The following is an 11,840-nucleotide window of genomic DNA, read 5'->3' on the forward strand; positions in this document are numbered from 1 at the left end:
CAGCTTTTTGAGGATCACCTTTTTTTCATATCCATCTTGTTTTTCTGAAGTTAAGCATATTCTTAGATCTCTTTGCATTTTCTAAAGCCACTATACAGTGACCTGTCTTTACTTTGACTTTACTATGTCTCTGGCATAGAGTGTCTTCAGTTACTGGTTCATCTTGTGATTTGGGGTAGTACATGACCTCTCTCCAATTCCCTCCGATGCTCCAGGAGCACTGCCAGCGCTGGAGGGAATCCCGGGCTCAGTCCTCCAAGCCCTCCAAGCTCATAACTTCAGCTGATTGAAGGGTTTATAAGGGTGAGCTGGGACTTTATTAACATGAAAGATGTATAGGAGGAAGGACTGGGGCTTCTTCAGCTATGCCTAGGGAGCCACTTTTCTGTTTGTTTTTTCCTCCGTTCTGGTCTGTATTTAAAAAAGAGTAAGTTAAGGTGTACAACTAGGTCATTACCTTAAGCGCCTTAAGAAGAGCCTGTGCTTGTATTCATCATATCAGATGCGGCCTTGGCCATGTTGATCGATAATACACGAAACAGATTTCATTGTCTTTCAATTGGGCTGATATAGCGACCTCTGCTGCGTGTGACAGACAGAGTTCCTCTGTGCCTTCACAGAGGGCTGGTGCCATCTGGCAGAGAACCTTGATACCTGGCAGGAAACCCGGGATGGAAGTCATGCACAAGCCACCTTAGACAAGCCCAACAAAGCCCTAATCAAAGCTAATCATATTAGAAGAGAAAACTTGGAGTTCACTTCTAAATGGCTGTGTCCTTACGTCGCTGTTTAGGATATTCAGTCTGGGAAGGAAAATGCCAGCGAGTGCATTCTGAGTCGTTGGGAACAGCTGCATACCTGGCAGGAGTGACTTTGGAAGGATTGGCGCTAACTTCTGAATTTGTTTCTACTCCGCCCCAAGCTCTCATTCTAGCTACTACATTTCTCAGGAGAAAAACGGGGCTTTCTACCCCCTGAAAGAGTGACCATCTCAGAAACTCACTCACAGGGCCAGTTCTGCCTTGTGCTATGGGGTCCCTGTGAGTCAGCATCTGCTCCATGTCAGGGAAGTGAGTGAACGACTGCATTTGATCACAAAGTAGTACTAGCTCTTAAAGGACCTGAGTAGCTTTAAAATAATGGCCTTCTCCTTTGGGGGATCTCATCTTACCTGACCAAGTGACTGAGGACAATGACAAGAGTGAAGTGTACTTTATTTTACATTATAGTTTCTTGCTTTAGCTATATGAGGGAGTACCCCCCTCCAAAAAAACAAAACCACCACCACCACCCAAAGCTAAGCTGTATACCGTATACTTGAGTATAAGCCGACCCAAACATCAGCTGAGACGGATAATTTTAGCCCAAAAACAGCATTAAAAATGTGCTGTAAAATCCTACTTATACACAAGTATATATGGTATTTAAATTTTTTTATAAAACAACCCTATCACCTTCAAAGTAGTCTCCATTACACTGAATTCATTTATGAAATCAGTGATTCCATTCTTTTTTTTTTAATCATTTTATTAGGGGCTCATACAACTCTTATCACAATCCATACATACATCAATTGTGTAAAGCGCATTTGTACATTCATTGCCCTCATCATTCTCAAAACATTTCCTCTCCACTTAAGCCCCCCCGCATCGGGTCCTCATTTTTCCCCTCCCTCCCTCTCCCTCATGAGCCCTTGGTAATTTATAAATTGTTATTTTGTCATATCTTGCCCTGTCCGACGTCTCCCTTCACCCACTTTTCTGTTGTCCGTCCCCCAGGGAGGAGGTCACAAATAGTTTCTTGTAACCAGTTCCCTCTTTTCCAACCCACTCTTCCTCTACTCTCCCAGTCTCGCCACTCACACCACTGGTCCTGTAGGACTCATCCGCCCTGGATTCCCTGTGAAATGTATCATTTTAAAATTAGTGTCTATAAATAGCTGTTATTAGTGCCTAACTGCTTCATCTTCGTTTCTTTCAGGAATTGCTGGACAAGTATTTAATAGCCAATGCAACTAATCCAGAGAGTAAGGTCTTCTATCTGAAAATGAAAGGAGACTATTTCCGGTACCTTGCTGAAGTAGCCTGTGGTGATGATCGAAAACGTGAGTGTCTGGCTTATGAGCAAAAAGAAAAAATTAAAGGGGTCACGGTAGTAATTGGGGCATGACAACAGTCTGCATGCAATGCTTAGACTCTTTGTAACTATCAAAAACATGGAATCTGTGTTAGAACAATCTGATAAGGTATTAAATTCAGGCTTAATTTTTTTTATATTGTAGAATTTTGATTGACCAAAATTTTAGGTTCGGAGTTTTTTGCATGTGCTCTATTTTACACGACCTCTAGTTGTTTTATACTTTGAAACTTACCATAACTAGACATTGTATATAGAGTATAAAAAGATTACTTTTTAGGGCTGTACTAGTTTGTTTGAAGATCCATGTTCGAGGGTTACAACTCTCACTACTTCCTACCAACCAAGTTCTGAGTCATGGTGAATGGGTAAATTATTTCCAGTGTATTTGTTGAATAAATTATTTCCAGTTTTTTGTTCCACTTTGAGCATACATTTAAATGACCTGCGTTTTTAGGTTTCACTTCTGAAGGTTGAATACTACATGAGTGTTGGTTGATGCTGCTGTTATTAGGTGCCCATGACTCGGTTCTGACTCAAAGTACTCTGTATAACTCCGTGAAACACTGCCCAGTTCTGCACCATCCTCACACTGCTGTAGCTACTCTGTCTGTCCGTCTGTTTTTAATGAACAAGCATAATGTCCTTCTCCAGGGACTAGTCTCCTGATTACATACTCAGAATATGTAGTTGAACTCATCCTAGCTACACTGAGATTCTGTCTGTGCCAGATAGAGTTGGCAGTCCGTGGTGTAATACTCTTGGCCAACACCACAATTCAGAGGTGTCAGCTCCTCTTCGGTCTTCCTTATGACTGTCGACTGAGCTTCCACATGAGGTGATGGGAACACGATGGTGTTGCAGTCTTAAATGTGACAGCGTTCTCTGGCAGAAGATCTGCCCCTGTCTCATGCCATTTGATTTCTTGACTGCTGCTTCCACACACGTTGAGGGTAGCTCCAAGTGTCCTTGATGACGTTTCTCTCAGACGGGTCCAGTTGTGAGGGTTTAGAATCTTCATGTTGGGGTGTAATCCACACTGGAGGCTGTAGTCCCTGATTTCGTCAGTCTTTCCAGTCACTTCACCTTCAGGTTGTGTCATCTGTGTGGCAGGTTCTTGGTGAGTCTTCCTCCAGTTCTGATGCTGTGTTATTTCATGTAGTCCACTTCTCCCAGTGTTTGCTCAGCGTACAAACCGGATAAGTGTGGTGAGAAGATACAGCCCTGATGCACACACCTTTCCTCATTTTAAACCACGCAGCATTTTAAACCACGTCATGCTCTCTTGCTCTATGTACACGTTCCACAAGGGGCATAATTACTTGTTCTGAAACTCCACTTCATTCTGTTATCTATAGCTTATTAAGAGCCACACAGTCGGAATACCATTGTGCAATCAATAGAATACAGATAAATAATAAAACGTCTTTCTGACATTCTTTTACTTTCAACCAAGATCCATCTGATGTCTTCAATATTGTCTCTCATTCTAAGTCCTCTTCCGAATCTGGATTGAATTTCTGGCAAATTTTACTTGAAAGTAATCTTAATGGAATTTTCTGTAATTTTCACATCCTGTTGCATTCCTATCTTTGGAATACAAATCTTGATCTCTTAGAGTCCGTTGATCAGGTGTAACTATCTTTTAAATTGCTCAACATAAACTGCTGCCTCCTTTTGTTAAAGCATCTCATCTGACGTGGCTTCGTTTCCTAGAGCCGCGGTTTTCCACCCGTCCTATCCGCTTCCACCCGTCCTATCCGCGCCTGCGGTCCTCACTCTCCACTCTTGCTCACCCTCGACTTCTTGAAATGGCTGTTGGATGTAAACCAGTGCTCTTGGGTGCATTGATGGTGTTGGTCCCTTCCATTTCTGTATTCTCTTTTCCCTTCCATTCCATCTGATGCTTCCTGTACTAGTCAGCATTTTGCCCATAGAATTCTTCGTTGTTGCAACTCAGGGTTTGATTCGTTTTTCCTTTTTTTTTTTTTTTCGTTTTTCCATTTTTACAGCTTGAAAAATGTTGATTGTGCTGTTCCCTTTTGGTTTTCTAACTTCCAAGTCTTTGCATTAAAGTCCCTTACTTTGTCTTCTCAGGTCCTTTGGAATCTGTTCAACTCTTTATTTCATCATTTCTTCACTTCATTTGCGCTTACTACGTTCAGGAACAAGTTTCAGAGACTTTCTGGCATCTCTTTTTGTTTTTTCTTGTCTTTTTAATGACCTTTTGCTTTCGTGTTTGATGTTTCTGATGTCATCCACACTCCTCTGGTCTTCAACCATTAGTGTTCGTTGCGGGCAATCTGCTCATGAGCCGAGCTGAGCCGTGAATTCAGTGGGATGTACTCAGGGCTGTGCTTTTGTCTTTCGGTGACTTGTTTTAATTTACTCTGGCTTCGGTTGGAGCTGACAGATAAGTGGTTGATGTGCTCTGCTGTCCCGTCCTGGCCTTCATTCTGACTGATAGTATGCTGAGCGTCGTCCCAGTCTCTTTTCACACAGTCAGTGTGATTCCTGTGTTTCATTTGGTGAGGTCTAAACGTATAACCACTACCTATGTTGTTGAAAATAGAATTTTTCATAAATAGGTCGTTGGTCTTACAAAATTGTGTCATACAACTCGAGTGTCACTTCTGGTACCCTATCTTCCAAATGCTGATATTGTTCTTTGTTTCTAGTTTTCACATCGTCACTGGTAATTAACACTGAACATTGATTACTCATTCGATCCATTTCAGACTGTGGGGGGTAAACCCAATCTTAATCTTTGGTATCAGTGTAGATTTTAATAATAACAATTGGTCTTCCTGTGTGTGTAAGAGTATTATCCCCTCAACAACAGGTGTACTTCAGAGTAGATACTGTAATGTTCTTTTTGATAATGGATATAACACCATCCTCTTCAATTTGTCATTCCCAGCATAGTAAGTGATTGAATTGTTCAATTCATTGTGATCGATATCAGCCAATTACAACTCACTAATGCCTGGGGCATAGATTTTAAACATTCCATTTCGTTTTTTCTGACTTCCAATTTTCTTTCATACTTCATACATTGCACATTCGTAATACTAATGAGTGTTTGCAGCTGTTTCTTCTCATTTTGAACCCTACAAATGTTGAGTCCTGAAAGCTTTACTAAATCCCTGTCATTAGTTAAACTTGACTTTGAACAGACAACTCTGCTTTAGTGGTATTTGCAGTGCCTTCCAATACTAGGGGCTCATCTGCTAGTGTTCAATCAGACCTTGTGTTCCCGCTATTCGTACTGTGGTTGTTGGCCTTTTTTTTTTTTTTTTTTTTAGAATTACAGTGTATGTTAGTCTGGGTTGACTAGAGAAGCAAATTCATAGACACTCGTGTGTATAAGAAAGGGCTATATATACAAGAGCAACTGAATATTTAGAAAACATCCCATCCCAGTCCAGATCAAGTCCATAAGCCTGATATTAGTCCATATATTTGATACTGATCTATAAATTCCTCTTCAGACTCACGTAACACATGCAATGACACCAAGTGCAGGTAAATCACAGACCAGTGGAGTGGAAAGTCTGGTGGCTCCAGTGACGGTGTAAGCATCTCAGCGCTGGCATGGGTCTCCACGTGGCTCCTCCAGTTCCAGGGCTCTAGTGTAGCCATGTGCCTTGTCGTCAGGAATCTAAACAACCTCCAGGGAGGAATACAGGAGTTCCCAGAATCCTCAGGAGAAAGCCATGCCCACACCAAGACCTCATTGGCTATGGCCTGATTGACAGACTAGACTTCACACCCTTTTGCAAGTTGACAAGATAGTATAACTGCCACACAGTGCCAGATCATTCCTAGACAGCTCGCCTGAAACCTGGTCACCATTGGTGACCCTGCTGGTATTTGAAATAGCTTCCAGCCTCACCAAAAAAACGTTTGTCTTTGAGTAGAGTGACATTTTTATTAGGCTAAAAATCAAACTCTGTTAGAACAGGGCTTGTGTCCTATATATTGGGACCGTCTTACACAAAGAAAGTTTTGTGCCAAGGGTCAGTAAGTCACAGAAGTTTTTATTTTTGATAACCATTTTTGTGTTTTTTCTTAAGGATTTTCGGAGAACAGTGTCCCAGTTAAAATTAACAGAGAAGGAAAGACAAAATGGTTATAGTCCCTAGAATGGAAATATTTAATGTTATCTCATTTTCTTAATTAGTGGAGTATAAGCATGCAGAATTATAAACTAGTTTTTAAATACCTAGTATAAAATAGTGGTTTTTATTTAGTATGCTTTTAAAGGGGGTTGAGAAAGTTGATTGTGCCCACCTAGCCAATAAACACTGGGGTTAATTGAAGGTCGAAGAGATAAATGGCGGTGAGCCTCGCTTTCCGAGTTCTTGGGTCTCTTGCTTTCTGATGGTCAGACCAGGGTGCAGCTGCCTTAGCCAGTTCCCTGCCTCAGCTGGCAAGGCTCACTTCCTGCAAGACATCCCTAAGGAGAAGCCACATGGACCTACCCCGATGCAGCCCTGGCCACTGGCACAGCTGTGTGGAGACCCCTGCCAGTGCTGAGATGCTTACACATTCACTGATTGTGCTTTCCTCCTGCAGTCGGCGTCATTGTGTGTCTTTTGTGAGATGGAGAAGGACTTAGCCCAACATATGAGCTAATGTTGGACTTGTGGGCTTGGGTAGCACTGGGTTGGGATGTTTTCTTGATGTGCACATACCCTTTATATAAAGCTCTCTCCTATACATATGAATTTCTGTGGATTGGTTTCTCTAAATGTACCCAGACTAACACAGGGGTACACAGAAAAATCTAGTTCTGCCAAAAGTTCACAGCATGTAATTAAAGGTGTGAATGTGTTCTGTACTGACTGGGTAGGTATTTACAGCATCCTAATGTTTTTGTTTTTATTTCCCTCCTTCACAGAAACGATAGATAATTCCCAAGGAGCTTATCAAGAAGCATTTGATATAAGCAAGAAGGAGATGCAGCCTACACATCCCATCCGCCTGGGGCTGGCTCTTAACTTTTCTGTATTTTACTATGAGATCCTTAATAACCCAGAGCTTGCCTGTACACTGGCTAAAACGGTAAGTTGTGTATTCAGAAAATACCTCCTACAGATAATGCTATTAGAGATAGAAAAGGTGTTGGTTTTTTATGTATTTTCTAATTGGGTACCAGGGATTTTTACTGTGATTAATTAGGTTAATTGGCCATTTCTTCCTTTTTGTGCCATCATGTTAGTCTATCCCTTAACCTTCCCCATCTCTGGCTATGGACAATACCTTTCTAAAGTGCATGTTGGTCAGTGTAATTAAAGAATTATGAATACCTTTTAAGAAGAAAGGTGAAAGGATTGGAAATTAACCCTACCGTGTTTGAGCAATAGAGTAGTTGCATTCCTCAAAGTATTTCAAATGAGAGAGTAGGAAATGTTTTTGCAAATGCATAAGAGCTCTTATTGATATGTGTATTAAACATAGCTCCTGTGCTGTATGTCTTGTAAAAGCACCAAAAAACACTTGTGTACTGTTTCAGTATATATTGTTTTGTGTATTTTAAATTGTACCCGTAAATCCTTCAATAAGAGGGAACAGTTCCATTTAGTGTTAACTTACTTTATAAGAAGGAATATAGTGTTTGTAGATGGACCATTTCCTGCAGATGACAATGTAGTTACCGTGGATATTCATGTTTATCAGGCTTTTGATGAGGCCATTGCAGAACTTGACACACTGAATGAAGACTCGTACAAAGACAGCACCCTAATCATGCAGTTGCTGAGAGACAACCTCACTGTGAGTTGTTCGTTCTTTTTATTTATGTCCTTCACACAAACAAAACGGGTGTATTACATTTTGGTTATTCCTTCTATCTTTTGGGATATTAATGTAGATGCTATATTTTCTCTTTAAAAAATATGGATCTATGAGGGAAGGGAAAAGTGAGCTGATACCAAGGGCTCAAGTAGAAAGCAAATGTTTTGAGAATGATGAGGGCAACAAATGTACAAATGTGCTTGATATAATGGATGGATGGTGATAAGAGTTTTATGAGCCCCCAATAAAATGATTTAAATTAAAATATATATATACACACACATATATAAATCTATAGATACAAAAGCGTGTTAGAATTTTATACAGGACAGTTCTATATAATTAGAGTTTTTAATTGATTGGGTATTTTATATATTTTTAATTAAGTTTTATTGGTACTTCATCCACATATCATACAATTCAGTGGTTCAACCATACTGAGAAGAAATGTACAATCTTTACAACAATCATTTTTAGAACATTTTATTTTACCCCCACCCTCATTGTTCATGTAATTTCCCCCCCTAATTTTGGCCAAAATGTACACAAAAATTCTCCAACTTGACAGCTTCTATATGTATAGTTCTGTGTCATTGATGATTCTTTGCGTGTTGTGCAGCCATTGTTGATAGCCCCTCCAAGTCATCCCTCCACCAGTAACGTGAGCTCTGTGCCTCCTCGGCAGAAACTCTTCCTCCTTCATCCACGACGACTCTAGGTCGAGTTTGAGTCTGTCTTTTTGTGGTTTTCTTGATGATAGTATTCATAATAGTGATACTACATAGACTTGCAGAGTTAAACCGCCTCTACAAAGAGTTGTATATACAGGACCACCATCAGCTCCAGTGCTCCCTCCCACCTCAGTCCCCTCCCACCGCCTTCCAGATCAACCATTGCATCAGTGACTGTCTCTGTGCATCCATTCCTTCTGTGCTTCCTACACTGGGAAACCTAATAGAAGCAAGAAACAAAGTGAAGCTGAAAGAAGAAAACAATATAATATAAAGATAAATATAATAATAGAAAGATCCAACTAAAAATAGAGAGTAAGAAAGAAAGACCAACGATATATTAAAATCTAGAGAAATTTCTGTCAGGGATCAATTGAGAAATATTTGAGTATAAAACAAATTCAAATAGGGTCAAGAGAGGTCAACTGGCATACTATATCATACTACGGTTAGTTTGATCCACCATAAGCTGGTTAGGCATTTTATTGGTCATTGTTGAGAAGGGACTAATCAGAATGTTAATATTATTGACTATTCATTGACGTGTATATGGTAATGAATGAGTACAGAAAGTTCGTGTAGTTTTAAGTTTTTTCATCTTGTGCATAAATTAGCTATAGGAAGTTAGGGACTATATAAGTATATAAATTCAACTAAAAGTGACTGCACCTTATTCTAATAAAGATGTACTTTGTAAAATGTGCGTGATGTTCTACAGACATTTGAGGGGAGCAGTACTCTTATTTCCCTTTCTTAGGTGAAGAGATGGTGAAGGACCTGACGGTGTTTATTTTGAGCTTCACTTTGTTAGGCTCAGGTAGATCTGACACTGAAAATTGTAGGAAGAGTAGAAGACAGGGCATCAATTGTAAATACAGTCTTCCTGCACACCAGTTTGATGCTGAGCTGTTTTATTTTGTCTCTTACAGAAATAGTTCTTCAGTGTGTTTTGCTTTTCTTTTTTAAAGTAAATTAGCATTTGTAACTTAAAAATTATATAGGATTTTGACTTTTTAAGGATTTCCAATAGTATTCTAGCTATATGAATTAAAACCATTTTGTGAACTGGTGATAAATTCTATAAAGTGTGTATATGTGCACGCGCGTGTGCAGCTCTAGTGGTGCTGCAGGGTGGGCGTTACACCGCTAACCACGAGATCTGCAATCACAAGCAGCAGCTTCTTCGCCAGAGAAAGAGCAGGCTCTGTGCGCGTGCAAACATTCACAGCCACGGAAACCCTCTTGAGGGTCGCTGCATAGCAGAATCCACTCATGGCATTGGGCGTGGCTTTAGCTTGGTATATGTGTGTTTCCTCATCTTGTCTTGAAATGAGATCTTTGGAGATGAGTTTTACTCATCTTAATATCCTGCATAAGTGCAAGAACCCATTCGATATGTGTACACACACACACACACACACACACACAGCTTTCCTGTAACTTCCCTCATCCACACACTGCTGTTTAACTCTAGAGTAACCTGAATAAACCTGCTTCATTCTCTCACCATAGTCCTTCAAACACAGGCATTTTTCCCCCATTTTTTTTTTCCTTGTATTAGTCTCATGAAGGAGTTTTATAAATTTGGGGGGGAAATTGATAGTGGAATTTCTGCCTGAACTTTTTCAAAGCCCCCTTAGTGGAGGCTAGGGGGTTGGGGTTGTAAAAGTACAGTAAAAGTTCTACAAGGATACACTTGGGGTGAGGGGGGCTCTCATGGGAGTTGGGCCTTCAGAAATCTAACCAATTCTTTGCCATAATCTCTGTCCTATTTTGGGGTAATTTACTGCGCTTGGAAGTATACTTTATATAATGATAGAACTTGATATGCTTAATAATGATTCCATCTGATTCTTTTTCTCCCCCCTAGTTATGGACATCAGACAGTGCCGGAGAAGAATGCGATGCGGCAGAAGGGGCAGAGAACTAGCTGCGCACAGGGTCATCCTTCTTCCCCTTGAGAAACCTTTTTACACATCTCCATTCCTTCTTCCACTTGGATTTCCTAGAGCAAAGAAGCCCATTCCTGTGTATGGGATCAACTGTGGATAGTCTTTTCACACTGCAGCTTTGGGGAAACTCCATTCCTTGATTTGTGTTTGTCTTGGCCTTCCTGGTGTGCAGTTACTGCTGTAGAAAAGTATTAATAGCTTCATTTCATATAAACATAAGTCACTTCCAAACACTTATGTAGAGGACTAAAATGTATCTGGTATTTAAGTAATCTGAACCAGTTCTACAAGTGACTGTGTTTTGTATTACTGTGAAGATATAAAAATGTAGTTAATTACAATTAAAGAGTGTTCTGTATCATTTCTTAATTTCTACATTCCTTCCCTTACTCTTTCGGGGCTTCCTTTCAGTAAGCAGTTTTTCCATGCTCTTAATGTATTCCTTGTTTGTGGGAATCCAGAAGTGTTAGATTGAATGAAAACACATTTAACACTTCTGGCTTGGGGGTCACACAGTGAAATGCCTCCTGCCTAATATATTGTGGAGGTCATGTCCATCTGTGACCAAAGGGAGTTTCCTTGTTCACTCTTCCTTTGCTGCTGTTTAGGTTGACAACTTCCCTTCCCAATAAACATTCACGTACCCTCCTGCCTTTGTAGTTCTGGGGTTCACTTCACCATGTACTAGAAGTAGCATGTTGCTGCCAGAACACAAAGCATTGCTTTTGGCAATTAAAGTGCATGTCGTTCCTTAACGCACTCGCAAGGGGGAAAAGTATACAAGTCCAAATCTAAAACGTTAGTACTTTTCCATGCAGGTTTGTGCACATGGGAGAGGGTGTCCAGTTTGTCTCGTGATTGTTATTTAGAGAGTTGGACCACTATTGTGTGTTGCTAATCATTGACTGTAGTCCCAAAAAAGCCTTGTGAAAATGTTATTCCTTATGTAACAGCAGAGTCACCTACAATAAAATGACATTTTATAAACCATTTGCAATGGCCTTGGAACAATTGTATACCCATATTTTCAGGGACAGGTGAGTGGATCTTCTGTCGAATGTAGTAGTGATGCCCACCTGTGCACATTGTGATAGACTCCTGAGTTACCTGGAAATGGGTTACCTGGAAATGTATATAGCACTGGGTCAGTGCTTACGAGTATTTTATCATAGCTCAGTCCCTTGGGTCATCTCTCAGTTGTAAATCAATACCAAGTTAAGTG

General features: G+C 40.3%; 1 protein-coding gene across 1 annotated transcript in view; it reads left to right on the forward strand.

Annotated features, from left to right (window-relative positions):
• Positions 1 to 11,608, forward strand: part of YWHAQ (tyrosine 3-monooxygenase/tryptophan 5-monooxygenase activation protein theta) — a 30,469-nt gene extending 18,861 nt beyond the window's left edge. Inside the window, exons 2-5 of the mRNA XM_004696020.2 lie at positions 1,981 to 2,104; positions 7,040 to 7,203; positions 7,819 to 7,914; positions 10,537 to 11,608. Of these exons, the coding sequence (XP_004696077.1) occupies positions 1,981 to 2,104; positions 7,040 to 7,203; positions 7,819 to 7,914; positions 10,537 to 10,596 (444 nt within the window). The 3' untranslated portion in view covers positions 10,597 to 11,608. The remainder of the gene's footprint in view (positions 1 to 1,980; positions 2,105 to 7,039; positions 7,204 to 7,818; positions 7,915 to 10,536) is intronic.
• Positions 11,609 to 11,840: the final 232 nt, after the last annotated feature.

The sequence above is a fragment of the Echinops telfairi genome, unplaced genomic scaffold (genome assembly GCF_000313985.2).
Source record: "Echinops telfairi isolate 266 unplaced genomic scaffold, ASM31398v2 ScPeMD7_9;HRSCAF=40, whole genome shotgun sequence".
Taxonomy (NCBI): domain Eukaryota; kingdom Metazoa; phylum Chordata; class Mammalia; order Afrosoricida; family Tenrecidae; genus Echinops; species Echinops telfairi.